At 42.9% G+C, this 27,570-nt stretch overlaps 2 protein-coding genes across 10 annotated transcripts in view; one reads left to right on the forward strand and one right to left on the reverse strand.

The window, feature by feature from the left end:
- The window catches only part of DCUN1D3 (defective in cullin neddylation 1 domain containing 3), a 25,559-nt gene extending 13,260 nt beyond the window's left edge, over nucleotides 1-12,299 (reverse strand). For 2 of the 6 annotated variants that reach the window (XM_032703529.1, XM_032703532.1), the window contains exons 1-4: nucleotides 12,191-12,275; nucleotides 8,735-8,879; nucleotides 6,689-6,759; nucleotides 1,544-1,619 (exon numbers count right to left, since the gene is read on the reverse strand). The gene's annotated coding sequence lies outside the window, so the exon portion shown is untranslated. Of the gene's footprint in view, nucleotides 1-1,543; nucleotides 1,620-6,688; nucleotides 6,760-8,734; nucleotides 8,880-12,190 lie in introns of all 6 variants that reach the window. The other 4 variants (XM_032703527.1, XM_032703531.1, XM_032703528.1 and 1 more) reach the window with 3 other exon arrangements.
- LYRM1 (LYR motif containing 1) lies at nucleotides 12,274-27,279 on the forward strand. 4 transcript variants are annotated; one of them, XM_032703536.1, is made up of 4 exons: nucleotides 12,274-12,395; nucleotides 18,852-19,010; nucleotides 20,039-20,131; nucleotides 21,704-27,279. In XM_032703536.1, the coding sequence occupies exons 2-4, from the start codon at nucleotides 18,852-18,854 to the stop codon at nucleotides 21,818-21,820; spliced, it is 369 nt and encodes a 122-aa protein (XP_032559427.1). In that variant the 5' UTR covers nucleotides 12,274-12,395; the 3' UTR covers nucleotides 21,821-27,279. The 4 variants fall into 4 exon arrangements, with proteins under 4 accessions (XP_032559427.1, XP_032559426.1, XP_032559428.1 ...); XM_032703535.1 differs by lacking the exon at nucleotides 12,274-12,395 and adding an exon at nucleotides 14,444-14,575 and having other exon boundaries at nucleotides 21,704-22,048; XM_032703537.1 differs by lacking the exon at nucleotides 12,274-12,395 and adding an exon at nucleotides 14,462-14,572 and having other exon boundaries at nucleotides 18,850-19,010; nucleotides 21,704-22,048.
- Nucleotides 27,280-27,570: the final 291 nt, after the last annotated feature.

Raw genomic sequence — 27,570 nt, forward strand, 5'->3', positions numbered from 1 at the left:
GGCTGCACTGAAGCCAGTGTTCAAGGAGTGAGAGAGGGCACTCTCAGGAAGGTGAGCAGAGCTGTCATTTACCTGCACAGCAATGCCAGTGTCACATCTCGGTCATGCCAAGCACAGCCACGGGAGCGCAAGGACCTGCAGAGATATTTCTCCCAGCTAGATGAGGAACTACAAGTACAAACTCCTCCCGTGCCCAAAGGTTACACTGGATTGGTGGCAAAGCACCAATTCCAAAAGGATCAATTCCCACGAGCAATATTACTCTAAGAGGCTTGTGCAACATAAAAGCAAGACATAAAAGGCAGCACTGACCACTACTTTGGCCATTCTGTGAAAAAAGGTCAAAATTCAGGGCTAAGGTTGGAATGTGCCCAGTGCTACAGGATGCAGAAGTCCCAAAGAAGTTTATTACTCAGACAAGGATTGAGCAATGACCTCCAGCACATATGAATCACCAAGAAGCCCATGAGGCCATCTTCCACATAACAGGAACTGCAAAGCAGAGACCGACAGTGACGTTCTCTGCACCTTTCTAGAAAGGAGGCAGCAATGGGGAACGCAGGAGGACCAGTGCTGGTGAATACAGCCAGTGAAAGGCAAGTGACCCTAAGAACAAAGGATGAGCAGAACCATATGGCCCCATTATACAATGAAAAACCTAGAGGAGATTGCAAAGGCCTTGGCTAATGCTTGGTGGGGCTTTTTGTTTTGGTGGGGGTTTTGTGGGGTATTTTTTTCTAAGTGCTGTAAGGAATTCAGTTTCTCTCCATTTTCAACAGACCAGATCCCACATAACCCAAGATATGAAGGGAGCAAAACAAAGTGACTCAGTAATAATTCTCTGTCATACAGGCACACCATGGCACAACTGAAAATGGCAGCACTGAAGTAGGGGAGAGCTGGCAGGAGGGGATAAGATGCAAAGGAGATATTTATGCAACCCTGTATTTTTCTTTGATGACTGGTGTTATTGTAGTAATAGAAATTATTGGATATGTCCAGAGAATAACAAGCAAAACAAGCATTATGCTGTTTAGTAAAGTGTTGCATCACAAAATATTTACAATGAGTTTCCAAACAGAAAAAGTATCAAGAAAGTAGAAGAAAAAAACCTTCCATACATTCAAGAACACCTCCAAGACAAATTTTAGGAACTCTCATAACAAAAGGGGACACAGCTCAGCCAACCATTAAATCCCTTTCCAAGTAGCAGTTCACCAGCTAAGGCAAAGACAACACTGCTAGAGCTTAACTAAGCCTCAATCCACCTCAGCTTTTCACAAGAGCATAGTCTGTAAGAATTTTACAGAATTCCACTATGCATTGTCTACCTTTTAGTGGACAGGGATACATACTTCTAAAACAGCTGAGAGTAGGGAACAGTATCATGGGTGCTCTGTCTTCTTCCAGCTCTGAACAGACACACACAGCTTTCCACTGGGGAGGCAGGAGGGGATCATTGCCACTGCTGAACCCAAAGTAGTCCTTGCCCCAACAACTGATGCTGGGCAGGTGATCTTGCGAGCAAACATCTAATACTTACGTAGTTTCAGCTACACAGGGAATCATTCCATTAGCTTCACAGCTTCCTTCAGGCTCCCTGGGTTCCACATATAATGCTGAAAGACAAAAGACCACACAAATCTTCACATTTAGAAGAGGCCACAAAAACCATGAAATGCACCAAATCACTGAGAACCAATTCTGCATTTAATAAAACCCCTCAGAGCCAAACTCCGTTTGTTCAAAGTCATCTTATAAAAAAACTACTTCACTTTTTAACTTATAAAGTAACATTAACACCATTCACTCTGTATTGTCATATCAAGAATAAAACAGGTACTGAAAACTACAGACAAGTTGAAATGTTTGTTAGGGGTAAACACGCACTTCCGGATACTTTTATGGCTTTCAGCATGGGAGAGTTAATTCCTCATTTCATGCACTCAAAGCAAAGCAGAGGACATGCTAACATTGTCACTGCATGTTAGCTGAGCGGCTGTTTAATCTGTGAATGCCAGACAGCTGCTACCTAGCAAAGCATGATTTGGGTCTAGAGGGTAATTCTCTTTTTTCATTCTCTAGCACATTCTTTTCCATGTTTGTTTTCCCATGTTCAGTTGAGCTGGCTCCACTTCTCTTAAATTCCCAGCTCTGCTATACAACTACAAACCTCTGAAGAGATGACAGACAAAGGTATGTCTGGTTTGTGTAGCAAGAGCTACAACTGTAGCCCCTAGTCAACACCTCTGTATCTGATCTAGAAGAAAAACAACAAACAAGAAATCTCTGGCAACACTCCCCTGCTCTACCACACGAACAGAAACACTAAAATGTCTTGTTTTTACAGCTCTTAGTACATCTAGGGAGCAGACAAGTGATCAAAAGCTGCCTTGCTGCCTGCTTACCTTTTGCATAAGATCTACTCCTTAGGAAACAAGTAGAAACATTAGCTTGATCAGTGCTTTCTTCAGTAGAAAGCAGGGAATGAATGTAGAAAGACAACCGTGAAACAAGGTCTTATCATACATGTCAATCTCCACAAAAGTTGAGTTTTCCCGAAACCCGAGTCCTGTATTTCGACTAGGACAAATTTGACTGACAAATAAAACCTAGTTCGGATCAAAGTTTTTTAAAAAGCTTTAAAAGCCCAGAGAAATAGGCATTCAAAAGGTTTCAAAACACCTAGGAACTCTGGAGTGGTACTTTCGCACATATTACACACACAGAGCAAAAACGTATCTCCACTGAACCATTTCTCGGCATTTACTGTTGAGGTGGATAGACCAAAAAGCTCCTTCATGCTGGGTTTATATCCTTAGCTCTCAAACCTCATCTTCCACACAAACAATCTCTCTTCCAAGGCCTCACAGTTCTTTTAGCAGACAGTCCTGTGGGTGCACAGCCATCAGCCAGCTTTAATGTGCAGAGGAGAAGAGGAGTGCCTGCCTCTCTCGTGGTGGAAGTACTAGCTTGGGTTTCTTCCTATTTGACTATAGCATCCCATGAATTTCAAGAATGTAAGAAAATCTAACATCTGGCACTCCATGTTAATTTCTTTTGGCCCCCTGCATCTGAATAATTCCTTTTATAAATCATCAGGGAGGAAAGAAGAGAGGAAGGACACAGGGCACTGTGAAGCCTCATTCCCTCAGGAACCTGTTTAAACAGAGGAGAAGCAACATCTTACAGTTCACATTTTGAAGATCATTGTCATGGCAACTTTATGCAACAAACTACTTTTCAAATATATTTGTATTTCTTTGGAAGAAATCTATGATCCACCAAATCTACATTTCCAGTTGACTACTACACACACTGGAAGCAAACACTTATATCAAGTTCAAAAGAAGCTGAATCTGATGGAGTTCAGCCCTACCCAGCAAAAGCCAAACCTTTTCAGGTTGTTTGAAGTAGTTTCCACATTGGCTGACCTATACACACACATACACACACACACACACACACACACACACACACACACACACACACACACACAGACACACTGTCTGGAGCCAGAAATTTTAACATCTCTTAGAACTGCCAGTTACAATTCTTTCCCTTTCTTTATATTTCTATTCTTCCAAGTTGCCCATTTTTTAAAATTTTTACTGTAGCAGCATATGTAAACTTTGGTGACAACACACCTATGGGATGTGGAATAAAACGTTAGTATGAGTTAGCATTTAAAAAATCAAGTTCTTCAAGTCTGTATTTAAAGGCTATCATAGCACAGCAATGCGTTTGTGGCTGACTGACTTCATCCTAAATCACACTGTGACTGCAGTGAGGGGGGGAAAGAAGCATCAACATTTTGGTGGCACAGGTTTTCATTCAGTCCTTGGGTCAGGGCTGCAAGGTGGAGCCAATTGCTGTGATCACCCACATCCCCCCGCACCAGGAGCGTGTGGAGCCACAGCAACTCAGACAACAGCCTGCACTACTCATTAGCCCTGCACTGCTCATTAGCAAGCCCTCAGCAATCCACAGGGAAATAGATAAATAGATAGTGTGCACTCTCAGGATTATGGAGGCCTTAGTTTTGCTCACCTGCCTCTTTCTGCACCTGTGTGTGACTCCCCGGTGACTCTGGCTCTCCCCAGCGCTGGGGCACAGAGATCACTGCAGGGCCCTGCAGCGCCACGCTGCCATCGCCCTCCTCACCCAGCCTTGGCAGCCCTGCCAGGGCTAAGAGAGTTCTCACCAAAGGCAACTCCGTGGGGAAGCAGTGACAGCCTTTCCCTCTTCTGCAGGCAGAAATGGAGAGGATCAGCTCTGCTAGAAGCTTCCCCAGTGCAGCTCAGAGTTCTACACCCCAGCACCAAAGCATCTGGTGCACAAGTGTTACAGCACAAACCAAGCTTTGGCCGGCAAAGCCAGCACAGTATGGAAACTGCTTATTTCAAGTCTTAACCTGCAATGAAACTTTCCCAGCAGAAGCACTCTGAGTGCAGCACAATGGCATATTAAGGGCTTTCAGGAGCCCAGAAGGCACCTCACCACATCCCCAGCACCAGACTGTCACATTAATCTGTCCCGCACCTCTGCTGCACAAATACACTTATGCAAAGTTACTTACTTAAGAGGAAGTCTAAAAGCAGGAATGTCCTGCTGCAATTAGTTAAAATGAATTATTAGCTTGTGAGGCTTCCTGCAGTTGAAGCACCTTTCAGTGAACTCCAGAGAGGTTATGATTTTGGGGGCAGACAAATGGGAACTCTGTCGATGTGTTCCAAAGCGGGATAACAAACTATTTCTGATTAACCTTGGTTTGAGCTTTGGAAACAAACCAGCTTCAGAAACATGATCAAACTGGGTAAAAATTGTCTCTACAGAACATGCCTATACAGCTAGTTATACAAACACATGAAAAGGGACCATGCAGAGTTGGCAGAAAGCTACACGGCAGTCTATGGAAAAGCCAAGCAAGGAATGCATATGTTGGAAGCCTGAATACTTCCTCAAATGAGAAGTGGACTTCTCTGAGAAAGGCCATACTGGAAAGGCTTAACTAGTTTGGAAGGGAAGAGAGGACCAGGTACAAAAATCCCAAAAAGCTTCAGAAACAATGTTTATAGCCCATAATGCTGGGTTAAGTCTCAGTGCCAAGAACCAGAGTTATCCCAGATCTCTTCCTAGAGGAGCTCCCACAGTCACCAGGATGCAGGCAAAAGCCTCTTAACAAACAACTGAACCACAACATGGTGTGCTGGCACTTCAAGTCACAAACTGGGCCATCAAGGAAGATTTTTCCATTCAAGATGGGGCAGAAGAAACCTGCTTTCTGCACTCTTGAAGAGCACCTGACTAACACACAGAGCATGACATCACATTTCATGTTCAAAGTCCAACAAGCAGTCTTAAGAAAAAAATGGAACAGATGTTTCGGAACTGTAGCTCACTGTGTGCAGCTAATTATACAAGGAAAAATTAATAATAATAATATGAAAAATTATAGGGAGAGAGAGCCTGAAGGCATCCTACTAGTTTTCTTTTGTAAGACATATTCCTTACATAGCTTTTTCAGCAGAGACACATGCATCATCCTTGAATCCCTCCCTTTCTTTTACATTCCCTAACCACACAATACCTTACTAACTGATTACTTCTCATTGTTTTTCCACTTGGTCCCATTAAAAAGTTTTAAATCCTTTCCTATTATGTGCTTCATCTTACTTTATTAGGTGGGTGGGATGATTTGTTAGGATTATTGTATTTTCAAAGAACAAATCCAAGTCCAGTTAGCTAAACAAAATATAATTTTAGAAGGGTGCCTTCAGGTGCTTCTGTAATGTAAATAAATTAATGAACTAATTCATGCAGTAGCAGTACTTGTTTTGAGAAGTCTATTTAGACTATGAGCAAGACAAGGGGCTGAGGGGAAATCAAGACAGCCAAATGACACAGCTGCTTAAGATCATGCCATCAGTTTTCAGTAAAGCTAAAACCAGAACCCAAATCAGATTCCATCCAATTCCCTACCTCATACACACTTAGACGTGAACAAACTCGTTTATTTCACTGCACAAAACTCAACCACCTTCAAAAGACAAAGGTTTGGTCACCGAGCAATTCACCTCCATCCATTTAAAAACTACTGGTCTTCTCCCTCTCCTCCAAGATCCTTCTCAAAGGCCATACAACTCTCAAGGTCCAGCATATACAAAAAAGCAAATCATCTTCTAATGAGTGTTTGTTTGGTTTTTTTCCCTTTCATATGCAGAGGCTTGTAAAAGAATAATCCTTCAGTATTTTTCCAGGGTATGCTGTAACTTTTGCACAGCGTGACAGACCTTTAGCACTTCGGTTTGTATTATGAATAATTAAAGAAGCACATGCCAGGGGCAGAGCTACTCTGTGCTCTGACACAACCAGTTCACATCTCTACAGCAAAACTGCAGATTATGGGACCAAAAGAAACCACAGCCCACAGATATTTGACAGAGATGCATCTCAGTGCAAGCATCTGAAAGCAGCTGCGCTACAAATATTTACCTTACTCTGGTTCAGTCCATTCCACAAATTAATCTACGGAAAACTGCAACTATCTGCAGCCAAACCAGAATAACTCTGAAAAACCACCTTGGTCTACAACCTACTCTGCAATGGAAAAAAAAACATTTACTTTTAAACTGAGCTAAGTGTGCACAGATTTTCTTTTACACTGAATTCAGCTATCAGACTTCACCTTGAAGTGTCTGAGGCGCCTTCATCCACAATGTTCAGCTGAATATAACTCAGGTAGATATCAACTGACTGCTGTAATAATAAGATATGCTTTGAACTAACTGTAGTAAGAGAATAACTTTATAGTTGTCATACTGCTCTCAGCAATAAAGACAGCAGTCACAGAAAAAAAAGGAAGCCCTTCCAGCAGCTCTGGGTAACAGTGTCCCTTCTCCAGCACAAAGCAGATGTGAGGACCGTGACCCAAACAGCCTTCAGGCAGTGAAGGGACAAGTCTAAAGACAATAGCCAGACCACCTCATAAGATCCATGCTGGCAGCAGATGTTCCTAAGGAGTTTACAGAAGGCCCCTGGCCATCTCAGTAAGTGTAACAGAGTTTACAGGCTGCCAGCCAAAAGAATCACTCATTGCATGCAGTTGTGTAGGAACTTCAGTACCAGCTGACCACGTAAATACTGGAATCATATCTAAGTTATGTACAACAAATTGTTCTAAGTGAAAGCACTGACATATGAAAGTGCTTCAAGAGCACACACTTGGATTTTTAAACTGACCACAGTTTTTAAAGCAGAAAATACACACAGCCACCTGCAGAAGCCCTAGTTCTCTCTCCTGATTTGTGTCCCAACTTCCCTATTGCAGAGAACAACAACAACCTTTCCCACTGTACAAAGGATCCCGCAGTACTTCCATGCCTCAGAGGAGCTCCTTTGAGAACCTGAATTTGGTCACCAGTTGTAACAAAGACTCTCCACTCTCCTCAAGAAATCTGGTGGCAGCTTCAACCAACACACACCTTTTTTTCATAGGTTTTCACATATCTTTGGTTTCACTTGATGTCCTGTGCCTCACAAGAGACAAGGTGTGTAGGTCTCTATCCTGTGCTTCATGAGACATAATCACTAACTCCAAGCACAGGTAACTGCTGGAAGCTGGTACACATCAGACCTTTGGCACTTCCAGGTCGCCCATTTATGTGCTGATCCAGAATTCTCAAGGCTTTCTGCACAGACTCGTTGGCTATGAAAATATTGAAGTCAGCATATGACCAAAACCAAGAGCCAGGATATTTATGTTTGTGAGACTCTCATTAAGCTACATGTGCCTCCCATAATCGCAGGCATTAAGATGGTTTTTCTCCCTCCCTTTCAGTTTTGAAACAAAAAGATAAGACTGACTGCATTAGAAGTTTCAAAGCTGCAGGAGGAAAAGTATTACACTAAAAAAAAAAAATCAGAGTAAGAACTAAAAACTGTCACTTTCTGCTACTACGTGGATGCAAAAATAAGACTGGTGTATTTCAGGAGCACTGAATCCTTTTGGTTCAAAAAAACCCACTTCTGTTCACTAAACAGAAAAGTGAGACAACAAACAACTATGACTGCCATACTGTCTCTGGCAGTCTGACTTTCTGGGAATAACAAACTGTGACAGGAGGTCAGTAACAGCATTCTCACATTTTGCAAAGTAAGTTTTGTCTTTCACAAAACAGATGCTGTAGACAGAACAGCATTTATAACTATTCTTTCTGAGATACCAGAAGATTATTCCAGCTCATTCCCTTTACTGGAATCCTGTCTCTCCACCCGTGCTTTTGCTGGTTTCTCTACAGTATTCCTACTTCTGTGAAAGAGTTCTTTAATACTTGCAGCTAAGTAGTCCCCTAGCCATCATTCTTCTAGCAGCAAAATGCTGCATTTAAATAACCTTTCCCTAAAATCCAGATTTTCTGCTTCCTTTAAGATGCAGATCATTGGACTGGAAAGTGCCCCACAAGACATATGGATAAAACAGAGACCTAAATGGGCTAGTTCTCAGATTATCAGAGCAAGAGGCTCTGATTCCCTTTCTCTTCCTCTACTTGCTCTGTTATGGTCAGCACTGAGATCAGAATGTAAAGACATCACCACACTCTCACACCAAAGCCACACGTGACACAGAAAACCTCCTTGTGGCACCACAAAGAACACTGGCACTTGTGTGGAAATCAGAGCTCTCCCTGGGTTTGCCAACCCCCCTTCCCCCAGGGCTCTCTGACTTGCTCACCAACAGCCAGGAGGTTCCACAACCTTTCCCATGGAGGGGGGAAGCCAAGGTGCGAGTGAGCGATGGGAGCACGTCTGCAAGTCCTGGCTTTTCTGATCACTCCCCGGGAAGGTTTCAACCCAGATCTGTAATTATCTGACTCAAGCTAGAGTCAAAAGAAAGGGGGGGGGAGGAGAAAAGGTAGATCACTGACTGTTTCAAAAGACACACTGGAGACAACTTACTGTACAGAGGACACTGAGAAAACCAGCACAGACAGTTTACTGGGGTCATATGTTTACAGGGGGTAAATTGCAGGTGGCTCTTTACCAGAAGGCAACATTTGCCTTGAACATTTGCCACGAAATTACAATTGTTTCAAGTCGAGTTACTATGTCATTACTGCTGAATAACTTAGAGTCAAGTATACAATTAATCCATGTCACCAATGTAGATAGTCTGCAAAACATTGCAGCCATTAATCTAGTATTTTTAAAAAGGAGGAAGAGGGAAGAGACAAAAGAAATTATTAGACTTCCAGTAACCAGAAGACAAAGCCTATTAGTCAGAGGCAAACAGAAGAAAGGAAGCCAGCGAGATAAGATGCAGACCCCTAGGGAGAAGCAGCCAGAGAGAAGGAGCCCAGCCAGGGAATTCTGATGAAGCTGTTAAGGGGGTTCCCTCTAATCTTCCTGCAACTACCAAGTCCCTCAAGTGTTTACAGATTGTTCTTTCAGTCTTCCAAGAATTCTGGCTATAATTTTCAGCTCCTTCTGTATTATTGATTACAAGGATGAAAGAAAGGACTGTTTCTCTAACATCCCATGCCTTTATTTTTATAGTCTCTTCTTACTCAGAGCAGAGTTTTCCTGTGACATTCGCTCGCACAGACCCATGTGCCTAATGAAACAATAACATTGTTTCTGCAATTTGCAAGTTCTTCCAAACTGCCAAAATCCCACCACGATGGATTTTACAGTGCTCCAAAGCTCTAAATTAAATTTAGCAACAATTCCCCAGCACCAATAAAGAGAACCAAGCGCTTCAGTTTTCATCAGTGCTGGGGCACTCCTGCCAACCCACAGCTGTGCATCTCTTTACATCCAAACCTCCTGTACATCCCTTTCTGCCACGAGGAAGTGCAAGTGTAGAAGAGTCCTGTCTGTCCTTCTTCCATCCCCTTTCCATCTACTCTACATCTGCCCCCATACACAGACACACAACACACAGGATTTCTTTCTCTTCCTTAAGCTGAACCCAGGCAAGCAGCAGAATCAAGGCTCTTCCTCATCCACTCACAAATTTGTCAGAACAAGTCCCTTTGTCTTAGAAGTCTGTCAAACTGTCTGGCAGCCTTTCTTGCTCAATATATACTTCTTTAATTAGTTTCAATGACAGTCATCCAAAAGAGCTGTTCTTAGTTTCCTCTCAAAGCCACTCCTTCCTGTGATCACCTTTTTTCCATACAATTCATGCTAAATGGAAGCACGATGTAATTATGAATGAATTTCCAAGATCAGCAAATTATGAGAACTACTGACACAAATCAGTTGGAATTTGCTATAAACAAAACACCATCCAGCTTGAAAATAAAGCAAGAAACTGTACAGAGAAGGCACCTAACCCAGCCTTAAAGATCCAGAGCTGATTACAGCTCATATTGCAGGCTGTCAGTGTCAAGATGAAAGCAATTTCAAAAGCATCACTTCGAGCAGCCAAGTATTACCAAAGCTGTAAGTTCCCCCATTGACAGCTTTGTGACATTTTTTAAGGATTATAGTAACTCATGCCTGCACACAACTTGCTATTAGGAAATAATCAGAATTTTAGAAATCATTACAAGAGCTGGTGTTTGCAGTAAGTTCGTAAAGCCAGTTGTACTTTGCAAATCTGAACTAATTCAACACAGACCACAAGCTCTCCTTTTTCTGCTGATGTCAAAAAACCTTTGCTTTAGACTGTGAGTTGCCTTTCACATGAAGGGCTAAGAATGTTTTCCATAGACCACCATGACACACCTGTGTGGGGAAGACTTTAGGGACAGACTACAGAACTGACAAGAACACGAGGTCAGATCTCTTTACTTTCACATGCAACCTTAACTAAGGGACTATGTTTCTTTTTCTGAGGATTAGCTTTCACCAGGGAAACAAGCAGCAGTATTCAGAGGTGCTCAAAAAACACCAGCACTCAGACACTCTCTCTTTCCCTTGCTACAGCCCAAATAAAATACTTATACTGTAGTTACACATTAACTGTTTAACAAAGAGGTTCTTAGATAATAAGAATTTGCTTAGATGATCAGTCTTTTTATCAACTGATATGCCAAAAGAAGACTACCATGCCAGTGAGGCCTGTAATTTTCAGGAAGGTAGGGCAGTTCTGTGCTTTTTGTTTGTACAGTTATACCCCCTTTTTTTTCCAGAGAACTTATTAGTCCTTTAAACTATGTGGCAGACATTATCATTCAAAAAAAGTTACCAGCTGTGGATCAATGCTGGATCCTGACACTTGGCATCAGCCTGTCCAGTTATCAATGTAACATTTTGAAGGGCAGCATATCAGCAGTGTTAACTATTTAAAAGCTAATCAATGATTCTTTCCAGCAACCACAGCACTGATAGGAAAGGCACATTCTTTCAACCAATATTTGCTTGAAACACTGATTATGCAAGTTATAATTTAAATTGTTACCAGCAGCCTATTAGTCCCACCACAGCCCCGGAGAGAGAGTGATTAGCGCAGACTGCAGGGTAAACACGCTCGGGGGAGAGAGAGAGCTGAGGCAGAAGGAAAAGTGGCTATGCAAAGGGGGGGCATGCTCGGATTGCCAGAACCACCTCGGAAATAAATCGCTTTGCAGTTTATTTCTCTGCCTTTCACCTGAAAACACCACGAACGTTCACGTTCCGGCGCGACACGTGCGAGGGCCGGGCACGGAGCGCACCCGAACAAAGCAGCCGCTGCCCGGCCCGGGGGCTGCGGGGCCCCCGCATCGCCGGCGTGCGAGAGGCGTTCGGGACCCCGCGGGCGACGCACACGGGGACACAACAACCCAGGGCACCCACCCGCCGGGGCGAGGCTACACCGCCGCCGGGGCAGGGGGTGAGCGCGGGGCGGGCCCGGCGGCACCGAGCGCTCCCGGACCCCGCCGGCATCTCCCGGGGCAGCGCCCACCGGGACCGCCCCGCCTACGGCCCCGGAGCGGCCCCGCTCCAGCCGGGCACGGCGCTCCCGCGGGGCTGCAGCGCCGGGCTGCGGCTCGCGGGGGGCTCCGCCGTGAGGGGGCGGCGGCGACGCGGGCCCCCCACCGAACCCAACCGGCCGTCCGCGGGGCTGAGAGGCAGCGCGGCGGCCCCGGCCGAGCGCCGCCGCCCGCGCCGCGCCGAGTCCCGCCCCGCCGCCGCCCCGCGCTGCCGGCGGTGCAGGTAGAGCCGCGGGCAGAACCGCGGTCGGTCCCGCACACTCCTCGCTCACCTCGGCGGCTCCGGCCGGCTCTGCCTCCGCCGCATCACTTCCGGGCGAACGCTCAGCTGGCGGACGCGCCGTGACGTCACAACACGTGACGCCGGGGTGGCGTGCGCGGCGACGCCGCACGCACGGTGAGGGCAGGGCAGGGCAGGCGACCACCGGAGCGCGGCGGGACCTCGTGGGGGCGGGGCCGCGGCGCGGCTGCTCCAAGGTAAAGCGGGGGGGTGTGGATATGCGGAAAGGGCGGAGGGAGAGGAGGGGGCGGAGGTGCGCGGAGGTGCGCGGAGTGGGCTGACCCGCCTTCCCCCCCGCGCTTCGCGCGTTGGTTCCACCCGGCTGCGGGGGCAGGGCCGCCCCGGCCGCCGGGGGGCGCAAGGGAGCCCGCGCCTGGAGCGCCCCCCAGCGGCCGCGCAGCTCCAGGCCGCGGCGGGGGCGGCAGCGCCATCTTGGCGGGGGCGGCGGCTGCGGGGGCGCCCGGGGCGGGCAGCGCTCCGTGCCCACAGCGCTCCGTGCCCACAGCGCTCCGTGCCCACAGCGCTCCGTGCCCACAGACCTCAGTGCCCACAGACCTCAGTGCCCACAAACTTCGGTGCCCTAAGCATTCAGAGCCCACAGTGTTCAGTGCCCACAAACCTCGGTGCCCACAGCGTTCAGAGCCCACAGTGCTCCGTGCCCGCAGTGCTCGGTGCCCACAGCGTTCAGTGCCAATAGGACAAGAGGACATAGTCTTAAGTTGTGCCGGGAGAGGTTTAGGTTGGACATTGGGAAGAATTTCTGCACATAAAGAGTGATTAGACATCAAGGGGCTGCCCACGGAGGTTGTGGAGTCACGGTCCCTGGAGGTGTCCAAGGAAAGACTGGAGGTGGCCCTCGGTGCCATGGTCTGGTTGACGTGCTCATGTTTGGTCACACATTAGCCTCAGTGGTCTCAGAGGTCTTTGATTCAGTGATTCTGTGCCCCACAGCCCTCAGTGCCCACAGCTTTCTGAGCCTACAGCCCTGCTATGCTTCTCAAATAGTGACTAAAAGTCATGTCTATCAGTGAGCATCAATGAGTTTCACTGAGTGACCCTCAGAATGAAGTAAGAAAAGGGGCAGGGAGGGTTGTGACTCTGCTGGCCTTAATATTAATACCTGTTTTTAAGCTTGGGTGTTTCCAATGCTGGGAAATATTTCTATTCATGCATTCAGTTGCATTTGGCTGGAAGCCAAGGTATGAATAAGGTGCATAAATCTATACTGGGGTTTGTGTCCCTGGTGTTATATTTCTGTAGGCTTCTATATTATATAAGCAAGGCCATCCAAGGATAGCTGAGACTTCATTTTCTCTGCTATATTTCTCACACTGCATTAAAACCTCTTTCACTGCTTGTAAGTAATTGAAAACTAAACAGAAAGGAGGAGAAAACCATTCTAACTGTATGAAAACATGAGCGACAGTTGGACAAGACAAGAGACAAGTTCATACTGCTTTAGAGTTTACCTGGACACTGTGTGCTTTTCATGAGAAAGCTAAGAAATAAGTAAAGCAATTTTTTTTGTTTCCCTTCCCCCTCTCCACAGTCTAAGTCAGCATTTCTGGTCTTCCTCAGGCTCCTATGGCATGGGAGGCACTCCCAGGGCAAGAGTCTGTATGTCCTACTAGAACCAGATAATGCCTCGACCACCTCAGACTAAAAGAATGAAAACTCTGATCAAAAGGACTAGAGTTTCGTTTATTCAAATTGAAAGAATGTTGTAGAATCCTAATTTTCTGCAAATTGGCTTATTTAAAATGATACAGGAAACCAGTGATAAAATCCATGTCCTTGCTTTTACTATTTAATTATATTCTCTTTGCATGCAGTTTTCTTTTTCTGATCAAAAGGCTGCTCCATATGCAAGAGAAAGCTTAAAAGAGATCCAAGTTCAGTCAGAAATCTGAGGCACGGATAGAATGGCAGAGTTCTTATCCCAGCTGATGAACAATGTGAGTTCAATGACTTAGAGAGGCAGGTTCAGAGGTATCGATTGGGGTTTCAGATCAGAGTTTCAGATCAATTTGCAAGCAGAAACACACTGGCATTAGAAACACTGTGAAAGTTACCCTGATTTTGATACCCTTATTGAATAACTTGATTCAGTAATTTCATTCTTTTTCACCAAAGATGCATATATTTGTGATTGCAGCTTGCAGATGGAAACAGTGAGAATTGAGTCAAATAAATCCTTGATGGGAATGTCTTGAAATTTGCAGGCTTCTGTCACTGGTAGAAATGAGGGTGTGACACCATCATGGAAGAATATGATCTGTCATTCTAGTCTGTTTTTCACTATGTGGAGATGGAATACTTCAGCTGTGATTGAAGTTTCGCTATGATTTGGTTTTGGCTGAATCTTAAAAAAAAAAAGGTATGAATGTTCAATCAAGAATGACAATCAAATGAAGTTTTCACTTTGCCAGGCACATCCTGCAGCCACGTGTGCTCAGCGTTTGCAGGGTGCCAGCTGTCACAGGCCACTGAGACCTTGATTTGAGCAAAAGAAGACAAAATTACTTTTGTGGAAACTGAATTTTGAAACTTAGTATTGCTGGAAGGTATGTGAGCTGCCCAGCTATCACAGGAATCTGTGACCCCTCCTCTTTGTGCCACAGGAACTCATTGTCTCAGTTGCTGTCCCTCAAAGAACCAAGAGACCAAAACCATTGCTGCCTTAGGAACTCATTTTGGCAGACTTGCAGGAAAGATGAATATGGATTACTGACCTCTCATGGCTGTGGAGAGCTGTGGAAGGAATGATTGATTATCTGCTGCATTAGCAGCGGGAGAGAGACTGCAGGTCGCTCTTTAGCTAAGTGGTATCATTTAGCTCTTAAAAAAAAAGGCCAGATATGTGCATTTTTCTGCATCTCAAATAAACATTAGCGAAGAGGAGCTGTAGATGGTCATACAGGCTGGACTGTCATAGGGGCACATTGTATGGAACATGAGGGTGTTCTGCACAACAATGTTGATACACCATGGTCTTGAATGATGTAATTTATTCCCATCACAGAGATATGAGCACAGCTTGATTTGGAAGGCAGTCAGCCCAGCAGTTTGTCACTGTGTCTTTAGGACTCCTTGCCAGTAGCAAACCAGCTGTCAAGGAAAAGGTGTGTTGCTCCTAAGTAAAACATTTTACATCTGAGAAGTTCAAAGCAGCCTTTTCCAATTATTTCATGCAGAGTTCTTTTCCCCACCATCTCCTCCCCTGAGCAAATAATTTCTCAGCACCAGCAAAACGTGTGCATTACTAACACGTGCCCCAGTTAGCTGGCATGTAAAAGAGATCTATTGTTTTAAAAGATCCTTTTTTTCCCCCATGGGCCATTACTTTCACCCTTTGTTTTCTAAAATCCTCTACGCACTCACTGCTGGCAGATTTTATGTTTAAAGTCAGTAGCTAATGCTTGATGTGGGAAGAAAGGATCAAATAAAATAGTCTTAAAACCAGCAAAGGCACCGTGCAGAGAGCAGCAGAGTGCTGGAAAGGCGTTTGGAGCCAGGCATCCCTCACTGGGAAGCAGGTAGGATTGAGCTGCCTATCTGTGGTCAGGCTCGGTGCAGCTTGCCTGCAGTCCTGGCTTTGCTTTGACACTGCACTATTGGGGTCATTTTACAGTTGACAGATTCCTTTTGTTATTTTTATATAAACTTTTAAATTCTAAACAAGCCTGCGAATAGCAAAAGAAGACTGATGTTTCACTGATTATTCATATTATTGAACTTTTGGGTCAACCATCGAAAAATCCAAAGGAATGTTTATTCCTGAAAGAAAAACTTCTGGCATTTTATAGTCTCAGGTATCATTTGTTTTAATTAACAGTGAGAAAAGTTTGCATCTTCACCACGCAGTAACTCATTAACTGCTCAGATCTCCCTTGCGAGTTTGGATACAATGGGATGTTTCAGGTGCTTGATGTGCTGCTGATAAGAGGGGTTTGCATGTAGATCCCAGAGTGATACAGCTCTGCCGGGCTCTGCCCCAGCATCCAGCTGTGCCTGTTTGGAAGCCAACGCTTGGCTTCCCTCCAAAGGCCGGACTCTGACAGGGGCTCCAAACCAGCTGCAGCCTCCCGCTTTTCCCAGTGACACGTCTGTGCACACACACCTACCTTTGACCTCTCCTGGTTTGTTCTGTGGCAGCAAACACCCGAAATTTGATCAGCTAATACAATAGCCCTGTACTTTTTGACAGAAACGCCTGTGGTTAACCTCTGTGGGCTGCCTGCTGCAATAAAATGAAGGGTGGTAGAAGTTAAACAATGGGTGTGACTACCACAAGATGGGTGTTAGTGGGAAAGTGGTGTAACATCCACTTAGCATTCCAGAGATGTGAAATATAATTATGATTTAAATGCCAAAGATGTAAGTTGCAGGATGAGTAACTACAAGGACATGAAAGCCTTCCTTATCTTCCTTTCTATCCCACTCAGAATCATTTTGCACACCCACAAAACTAATAAAAGTAGTGTCACTTGATGAAATTACACCTGATACATGACTTGTACCATCACTTACATTTCTGTCAGTGTGGGCTCTGTTTACACCAAAGAAAAAATTCCAATCTCATTTACAACATTTTAAGTTGGAAGTAATTTTGCTCTCAGTGGAATTATTCTCCCACTCAGATCAGAATCTGACCTAGGCTTTGAATTTTGTCTTATTTGCTCTCATCCTTTCCTATGACAGGCAGGGGTCCTCAATCTGTAAAAGGCTCCTCACATCTACATTTATGTATCTTTGCAGAAATGGCTTTTGAGCAGGTCTGTATTGTTAGAAATTGTCAACTAAATCAGCCTGGGAGCAGCTGGTTGCTGAGTGTACATGAATAGCTGCTTAATGTCTTTTACATCATCCAGCATATGTGGGAAGGAGAGCAAGAATGCAAAAGCGCAGCCCATGCCTAGACGAGGGGCTACACAGTTCTGTAGCAATTCCAACACAAAGAAGTTAAAGAATGAAAGAGTAAGTTCTAGATAGGGCAGTGGAACAACTAGTGGTGAAAGAAGTCAGTTCTAAACTTTTCAATAACATCTTTATAAACAGATACTCGGTATGTTTAAAATCCAAGAGCAGAAGGTGTGGTCAGAGTTCATGAAACCATCAAAGTCTTCAAGTCATAGCAACAGTTAAGACAAAAAAGCCTAGGATTTAATAGTTTGGGATTTTTTACAGTAAAGAACTATGAGCCAAATCCTGTCTTCACGTTAGTATCAGTAATTCCAACTTTGGTGAGTGTCTGGAGCCACAGGAGGCCCGTTCTGGTCAGTCACCGTGGTGGAGGCAGCCACTCGAGAACGGAATGGCCTGGGAAGACTTTGGCTCAAGCCCCTCTTCAACAACCCAGAAAAACAGGAATTGCCACAGACTGCAAGGAGATGAGCGATAGCATATTGCCACACTTCCCACAGTAGTTTGGGTGCATGCATTAGAAAGCAGCTTTTCCTCATGTGGGAGGAAAAGAGGGAAAGAGCACTCCCTCCAGAGGGCAGCTCAGGCTATCTGAATTACCCTGCTCCAAACTGTCCTCTGGAGGAGCCATTCCCAGCACACAGGTCTGATTTCAGGATAGGTCTGATTTCAGGATAGATTCAGCCACAATAATTAGGGTTTCAGGTTGGCAAATGGATCCTGAGACAGTCAGATAATGTCCTGTCCCTGACACTTGTTCCTCATTGCATCCATACACTTACTTGGGAGTGCTGCTGCATCTTCCTTTGGGACAGTAAAGTGCCTTTGACACTTGTGGTGCCCCAAAAGCAGAAGTCATTGTTTCTGTTAACGTAATCTATGTCAGAAATGTTGTTATTCCAGAACTGGATTTGTCTCAGGGATATCTGTGGTCCGGCATGAAATAGTGTAACCATTCATATGATAAAAGACTCAATTACATAAAACAAGAATAGGATTTCATTCTTTCTTCTGACAAATAGTCTTATCACACCTGGAGGCTGATTCAGTGGGCTCAGCAGGTACACAGTTCTCTGAAAATCAAGACATTCAGGACTTTCCTAAATCCACAGTTAGTCTGCCTCTCCTGCAGTGCTTAGATAAAATAGCTTTCATCACCTTTTCATCACATCAAACTCCAGCTGAATCATTACTGCCTCCTGTCACGGTACCACAAACAAGCTTCTCAGCCCCTGAGGCCTACACAGGTTTTCATCAATATCATGGTGGGTTTATCATGTATTTCATTCACAGATTTCAAGATGCTTTGCAAAGATAGGGGCAGCACTGGTACAACAACGTCTCAGGAAGGGGGGCACTTACAGTTTCGGTGACTTGCCCAATGTCTGTTGCAAAACAGCCGTGAAACAGAACCCAGGCATTCTTGTACCAGGCTTGTGATTCAGCAAAGCACTAAACCAAGTGCTTAACTTTGAGCATGAGCTCAAGCTGTTTGAATGGAGACATTTAAGTATCAGTTTATATACTTTGCTGGACTAGGTCTTCAGCTTTCAACAGCTAATTATTGTTTACAGCTATTTCAGGTTTTTTTCATACAGCTCAGCATATTTTTAGATGATGGAAATATTTTTAAACTAATTCAATGGTGTGAAAACACGTACTGCTCGCTGGCCTTTTAGCAACTCAAATGGTTCATGCATATGTTTGTGGGGTTGTGTTGTCTTTTCTAGATGACCCCAGCGACTCGACAAAAAGTTCTTGGCCTTTACCGCAAGATATTTCAAATAGCCAAAAAATGGCAGTCGGCATCAGGACAGACAGAGGAGACTGTTAAAGAGAAAGAGTACATTAAAAATGAGGCCAGAACATTATTCCAAAAAAACAAACATGTAAGTGTCCTTACAGCTTTGAATTTCTTGCTCTTTGCTTCTTTCCTCTTGCTCTTTGCACTGTCTCAGCGACTGGATGCTAAGATACGAATATAAGAACTGAGTTCCCAAAATTTTATTCACCTTAAATGGTTTGGGTGTATTTGGGTTATAATTTAAATTTCATCCTTGAGAAAAGTCAAACCATTTCAGCTCTTCATTAACTGCTGTAGAAGTCTAAAAGGTCTCTTTTCACTAAAAAAGTGCCAAGAAAAATTAAATTCCAAAGATACTGCCTGTGTAATTGAAGCAGCTTTTGATCTTTACAAAGTTAGCTAAGTGTATCATTACCCATGCAATGGCAAACAGAGCTCAGCAGCTTCTTTTTTTCTTTTCAAAGCAGCAATTATTGGCACTTCTTTTAAAAGAAGCACTTTAATTCTTTTCTTAAGGAAGAAATTTCAAACCCCTTTTGAAAGAGGCGATACAGACTCCATGGTAATCAAAGGTCCTTCTTGTAATTCAAGATCACAATTTTTATTTATAGCCCATATTGCTCTGGGACTAAATTGAAGTAATGCAAAGTCAAAAAATTAATTTAAGTCATAATTTTCACCACATTTCTGACTTCAAAGGGAGTTTCTGGATAGGATGATAAGAGAATGTGCACCAAAGAGTGTCTCTCCTTTCTCCTCTAGCTACCTCACAGAGTGATGGATGGGTGAGTGTGGATTTTTCATGGATGTATTAGTAGTTTACATGTGTATTGTCTTTTTGCAGAGAAAACACCATGTTTGGGTAAAAAACTCCTCCTTTAGCTTCAGTTCTGACGGCCTCTGGGCCTTAACATCCAGCACCATCACACCCAGAGCTGTTGAGTCAAGGAAAATGCTGATGTTACCTTTTATGGATGTGAACAATACAATCCCTGTATCCTTGGGATTGCCAGAACAAGCTAAAGAAAGTCACATGGTTGTGCATCATTTACACTTGAGCTTCCAACTGCTAATTGCTGTACTTTTACAAAATATTTGTTTGTATGATCTTAGGTAACAGATCCAAAGCTGATTGAGCAGTGCATAGAAGAATGTGAGGCAAGAATAGAAATTGGACTGCACTATAATATCCCCTACCCGAGACCTGTGAGTACAAATCCAGTCACAAAGTCTTCAGCATTACCCACTTAGCTCTCCCTGCACAATGAAACCATGAGTTTACATCACTGTCACTGCACTGCATTTTTAGATGAGCTGGCATTTAAATGTGTGCTAAATCAGAGCCAAGTGTACATTGAAACCTTCTCCATCTATCTTCTTTCACTGTAAATTGTCGGGTTTCTTCTCAAAATAAGGAGTCAAAGCCTAAATGGAGTTGTGTGAGCCAAACTCCCGAGGCCTGTGAATATTTAGCCAGTCTCGTCTGACCAAAGAATGTAGAAAAAGATGGTAATGGAATCAAATAATAAACAAGAATGAGAGAATAAAAACACTTAATTGCATCTGCCATAGATACGATAATTTTCATAGCCTACATTACTGGTCATAAATCAAGTCCTGTGGCAACACTTTGTTGCTGCTTCTTTTCCCTTCTTCCTAGAGAAAAACATACCCAAGATTACTGAAATACTGGAAGTTGCAGCAGTATCTTCTATTGCACCACTCAATACAGTTTCCTCCCTGCCCAGACACTTTTGTCTGTAGTACTTTATGTTGCCTCTCAAAGAGTCTTTCTCTCTATTCCTGTTAATTAGTTTATATTTTCACATCTATAGTTCCCTGATCAATGCAGTCACGGTCAAAAGCAAATTGTATCTTCATCAGATTCTTGCCTAAAATATGGTCACTGCCAGCATCTCTTTCACGATACAGAATTACAGTGCACATCTGGCAAACAACGTTCCTAGAAATGGGCCTAAAATGTGTTCTCTACAGTGGTTTCAAAACCCCAAAGGATCAGCTCTCTCAGACAAACTGGATGATTATTATTTCTGAGATTCTAGAAATCTCTACTCCTGTTTTAGTCAGTGCTTTTACTACTATTTGCACCTAAACAGCCATCTTTACAGCCTGACAGCCTCAGCAACAATAACATCTGACTGCTACCACCTACGTTTTCCAGTCACTTAGGGGGGTTACAGCTGCATGACTCCCACAGAGAGTCTTATGAAATAAAAAGACTTTGTCAATCAAAGGAAGAGCCTGTCACCTATTGCTCCTTCTGCTTGTGGAGTCAATGACATTGATTGTGCATTTTAATGTGGCATATATAATCACGACAAAAAGAAGGCAGGCTTTCAGTACATACAGTTTGGGGTTATTTTGTGACTTCTTAAGTAGGTATGAATAAATCACACAGTGCTTCAAGACATCTACTGAGGAATTTTTAGGATTATCTAGGTCTTACTGTGCTGGAACAGCAGTCCTATTTCAACAAGTATTTTATCATTACAGTCTGATATCAAACTGCAAAACAAGGTTACTAAGGCCTAAAACATAGGATTTTAATAGACACAACATTTAGGGCCTGAAAGTTACACCACTAATCCCTCCTTAGACATTGCTCCTCCTAGAAATCTAATAACCTGGATTGAGACAACACACTTGCCCTCTCCAACGTATGAAGAAACTATTTAAATCTCAGTGACACCCAGTCTGTATATATGCTGCCTTTTTTCTTCCCAGTTTGCTCCTAACTGGTGGGATTTTCTTTTCCAGATCCATCTGCCTCCTATGGGTCTTGCCCATAAACAAGGTCGTACGTTGCGACACCAGGAAAAGTTAAGGAAGATTTCTAAGCCAATATACCTGAAATCCCATGATGAAGTTTCATAACCCACCACTTAAGCTGTGATGTGTAATCACATCCTACGAGCTGTGAACTGCAGTCCAGGTGGTTCATGTGCACAACTGTGAACTAAGGTGTTTTGGTCACTTGCTCACACATTTCCTGAGGCCAAAAAGCCATTGATACATTGCATATCATGGATAAGGTTGGTCTATTATTTATTTATATTATTTTTAACTGCTGACTCGTCAATAAAAGTAACACTTTTCAAGGAGTGAGGTGTGATACAAAGATTACTTCGACATCAGGACAAATTACAGCAGGTTCTCAAACTCTATGAATCTATAGCAGGATTCTCTGGTGGTTTCAGGATTCTGTGTGCTCAGTTGTAACTCTAGGCTGTGCCTGTGTAAGGGTCAATCAAAACTAAGGAAGTCCAGGAGAATCAAGCAGATGCAGTGCCTCCAGATCTTCTGAACACAAGTGGGAACACAATGACTGCATCATGCAGCTGCTTTCGTTCCTCTCTTGTCCCTGCTCTGCCTGTTGTCCCTGGGGAAATGTTACAGTTTCATAGTACCTCTGTGGTGAAGTTCTGTTTCTGAATGGGCAGTAGCAAAGACACAACTGAAGTGCCCACTACTCCTTCTTTTTCCTTTTTGCAAACTGCAGAGGGATGGCCTAGAGACTCCAAGTCAGCTTTTCCCTCTTCCTTTGGAGAGGGTGTGGATGTAAAATGCAAAGTTTGGAATGCCATTACACAACTCTGAGTAAAACATCAATTCATCCTAAACTCTCCAAGCTCTAATAGACAATGACAAAGAAATATTCTTGTTGACCTGAAAAGTGAGTTAGAACTGGTCATGTGCAGAACAGACTGACAGTCCCTCCCCCAGGAATGCACTCCTAAGAGTGAAAAAAAGCACAAGCGGATGAGAAAGTACAAGGAAACAATAACAGGAGTGAATCAGCATGACAGGTACTGGCTGGCCCAATTTCTCACTGCCCTTCATGGTTCCAGTCCACAAAGGTATCTATTTCCATATCGTTATTTCCTGGGAATCCCACATGTGGGAAGTAACAGGTAAAATGCCATTGTTCTGCCTGTCAGTGGGATCTTTGCAAATTTACTGCTGTCAGGAAGACACAGAAGTCCTTTAGCCTAGGAAAAGAGGGATGGAATAAAGAGAGTAAAAAAATAACATGATTATACACACTGCTTAATCCTTCACTGAAAGAAGTCCAAATACAGTCTTTTCCTACCCTCATTCTGATACACCACTGTAGGCATGTGTCAACTGAGCCAAATCAAAATGTGCAGAGACAAGGGGTTTGAATGGAAGCTTAAGCTCCCTTTTTGCCATTAAAGTATCATTTGAATCTTTTGAATTGTTAAAATTCCTGTGGTTAATGAAGGTGCTGATGCTGTGATACATCGGGTGAATAAACAGCTTTGTAAACAAGCAGTCTGAATTTACTGTCTCTGTTATAGTCACAACTCTTTCCTAAGCACATACCGTAAGATTTAGATTATTTTAAAAAAAATCCTTAAAATCACAGAAGATTTACACCAAATTGAAATAACCACATGAGTTTGAGTTTACTACCGAAGGAAAATACAAACAAGCAATTTTAAAAAGGATCAAGTAGCCTTGATAACTCAAATGAGTTAAGATGCCTTAAAATGCTAGAAAGCCTAATGATTTTTCAAAATAAGTGTTGGAGAAATTATTAACTAGTGCCTCATCCTCATTACTCTCCAGCACCAGAAAGCAAAGACTAAGATTTGTTGAATCCTCAGGCTGTTCTGCTAAAGGAAGGACTAGATCAGCACTTTTGTCAAGTCTGGAGAAAAAACCTTTATTTTGCAGCTTAAGTTAAACTCTGTATGGAAAGGAGAATCTGCCTTAACTGGAGTCCTTTGTTTTTGGAGGTCAAACCATTCTGAGTGAGTTTCATAAAAAAAAAATTCATCTGCAACTCAGTCCAGCAGGTCAGCAAACATCTCGACTGGTACTCTTGTATTAAATGCCAAGGACTGTACAGCTTCTGTCAAGAAGTATCCCAATGATTGCCCAATATGTCATTCCTACACATTAATTTTACTTGCAAAAAGATGCTGTCCTAAAATGCCTCTGAGTTCTGCAGAATTTATAATGCACTGGATTCAACCAGTCAGTGTACACTCTGTCCTGTACTTCCTGAACTTTCTCTTATTCCCCTACCAGTAAATACCGTCTCTTTCTAATTTATCACAGTAGTCAGGAGATGCTTTAGCATGAATTGGAAGAAAAGATGACATTAACTTTATACTTTTTAGCAATAAAAACCCTGAGTTAGTTGCATGAACTCTCCTGCAAGCTAACTGGTAGGCAATAAGTTGCAGTAATAATTTGTTGACGTGATATCTGGTCTTGAATATCTAAATAACGCCTCCTTTCTGGATGTTCTGTCCCTAAATCCATCATTAGTAAGGTTGCAATTTATGAAGCCATGCACTTATAACTAACATTAGCAAGCACACAGTCATTTAGGAAGATGGACTTGGCACCTGCTTGCTAGATGTATCCCTCAACATTGTCTGGGGGTGAGGAAAAGCTCATTATGCTGCAGCAGCAACCCAAGGGAAGCATTACAGCACTGGAACATGTTAAGATGGATTAGGTTATCTGATCTATCTCCCTACTAATACAAGTTTCTTCTTGTAATACCTTTTAGATTGGGAGAAAATAAGGCAACCTGGACCTCACTCTCTTGGGGCCCTACTATGTATCCATCAGAAATTATATCAGTAACATCCATGTTTTATCCACAGGTCACTTATTTGATCCTACCTATAAATTCATTTTCAAGAATGCTAATTAGAGCTGAGACCTGCAACTTTCACTAAGTTTTCTAATCCTACTAGGCAAAACATTCTAGCTATAAGTAGAAGAATTTGGGGCCTTTGTATGGTCTTTTGCTTTCTCATTGTATAATTTTCCCTTTAACAGCCCAACAACGTTAAAATCAACAGAGACAGTACTTTCTGAAATGGTTATTTGTACAGATAAGAGGTTTCAATCTCCTAAGAGCACCCCTAGCTGAAAATCTTTCTCTGCTAAGGCAAAAATATCTCTTGCTCCATAATGTCTGTAGACTACATTTTTTTCCATCTGCTTTGAGTTATTAGCAAGGCTGTGAATCTGATTTGCAGTAATTACAGGCGGTTTTTGTGGTTTATTTAATGAGTACTTCTAATTAAGAAATGGAAATACTAAACCTGTAAAGCCAGAATTCTAATACTACTATTATAAGGCACTTTGTCCAAAAATTTTTCACATTTTTATCATGTCCAACTGGCAGCTGAGTTGTCTTTTTTTTTTTTTAAATGCATCTCAGCCAAGAAAGTTGGTGAATTCTAATGTTTAGCCTGCTTATCATTCTCCAGGAAGGTCTAGACAATGCTCAGGAAATAAGGTTGGAAAGCTCATTTCAAAGAACCACAGAAAAATATCTCTAAGACAGATATCCCTTGACAGTAAATTCCATTACTTTTTCTCAAACAGGGAGTGCAGCCCAGGAAATCACATCCTGCAGTAATCATCAGCTAAAGCCACTCAGCCATGCCTGATCCCTGGCAAAGGGGCAAGCAACAGATGCACAAACCCTCCTTTACGGACTCTTATCTATATGTTTTTGGTCACATCTACAGAAGCTTGAAATACATCTTTAATTACATTCCAAGAGATGCCTTCATATCCAATCTAAACGTCAGCACAGAGGAAGCATTTAGAAAACCAACACAGTAACAAGAACATTGCACACTTGTAGTAGCAAAGTCACTGTAAGTTCACAAGAACCACAAGTGTGTCATTTAATAAACTATCAATTACTGTTCACAAAAAGGTGTTAACAAGAAACCCACGTGGCAAGCTATGACACAGATTTCCAACAGTTTAAAAGTAATTGATGTCCATAAAATATAATTTAGGTTGCAAATCTGACTTTTTTTTTTAATGGCTTAATTTAGAGGACTGTGTTTGCAATACTAGCAAGAAGAAGCCTAAGAAAAAAAAATGTAAAGGACCAGTTTTAATTAATTTCTTTACAGATTTGCTGAAACATGATTCTCTTCTTAAAAATTGTTCTCTGTTTAGATGGCTGTGCTGTAGCATTCATAAACAAGTTTTGTTTTGCTATAAGTGCCAAATATCATTTAGTCTAATTTGTTAAGAGTAGTTGCTTCCTGTCAGTAATTTGAAACACCTGCACATCTCTGTCCCTTTTATTAAAACAAACATCCATGAAGTGAACTGGCCTGACATCTTTGCCTTAGTCACCATGTAACAATAATGATGCACCAAATACCTGCACACTGTACTGTTAATGAGGCATCAAATGTGCTCCGTGAAGATACTGTTTACCTGTGTGTGTGTTTACCTGTGTGCATCTCTGTGCAGAGCAGCACTGCACAACATACCCTTAACACTCCTGGCTCACCATTCTTAACAGTTACTATTTTATGAATATCTGTATAAAACAAGCCAGTGGTTAATAAAACAATAATGAACACTGTTGTCACCTGTCACAGCTAAGCACAACACAGCAGATAAATTCCTATGACAAGAACTTTATGTTTTAAAGAGTTGTAGCAGCATCCCTTAATGCTTGTAGCAGGATACTGGGAATTGCTGAATGATGGCTGCATCTCTGACTTTGTGAAGCCTTGAGCAAGTCATTAAAACGCTACAATCTGGGCAATGAAAAAAAGTACATGACCCCAAATTAGTGGATATTTATGCAGTGTGTGTTTTCTTAAATGTCTGCCTTGATCTTTGTGTTTCTCTTGTACCATGTACACAACAAGTCTAATGATGCATCTTTAGAACCTTCCTGGCATGCTGTGGGGTTTAGTTAATGACTGTACAGCTCTTTGAAGATGTTCAGGCTATTTTATTTTTAATTAATGCTTGCAAGCTACTTTGAGCTTCTGCGATGAAAGGGCTTAAACAAGTACACAATTTCAGGCGGTCATTAGCCCAAAATGCAAGGGAGCAGGATGAGGAAGTCTGCTGGGTTTGGCTGGGATAGAGTTAATTTTCCTCGCAGTGGCTGGCATGGAGCTGTGTTTTGGGTTTGTGCTGAGCACAGGACTGATAACATAGAAATGTTTTTGTTATTGCTGAGCAGGGCTCAGTGGCTGAACACCTGCCTGCCCATGGGAAGCAGCTAATTGATTCCTTTTTTTTTTGCTTTGCATGTGTGCATGGCTTTTGATTTTCCTATCTAACTGTCTTCATCTCAACCCAAGAGTTCTCTCCCTTTTACCCTTCTAATTCTCTCCCTGATTGCTGCAGGGGGGTAATTAGTGGCTGTGTGGGGCTTGGCTGCTGGCTGGAAGGAAGTAAAGTGAGATTATGGGAGAAAGGAAATAGCTCCATTTTTCAGGTACCTGGGATATGCAGGTAAATCATAATGAAATTTAAAAAAAAAGAGTTAAAAAATTATGAGACAAGCATACTGTTCTGAGAAATGGCAGGCTCCCCATACATGTGCTGTCTAGAAGTTTTCCATGGAAATTCTGAGACACATCATCGAGGAATGACTATAGTTTTATGATACAGCTCTGGCAGTTCATTCTAGCTGAGGATTGATTTTATATGTTGACAACAGAATATTCTCACCTCCTCCCTCCTTGCCCTACATACTCCTGAGACACAGGAGTGGCTGGCAAATCCACAGAGTCTTATTTGCAGAGGCTGTGAAGTAGATTCCCATTAAAATCAGCATCAAAACTCTTTAGGCCCAATTTCAT

Source organism: Chiroxiphia lanceolata, chromosome 16 (assembly GCF_009829145.1).
Source record: "Chiroxiphia lanceolata isolate bChiLan1 chromosome 16, bChiLan1.pri, whole genome shotgun sequence".
NCBI lineage: Eukaryota > Metazoa > Chordata > Aves > Passeriformes > Pipridae > Chiroxiphia > Chiroxiphia lanceolata.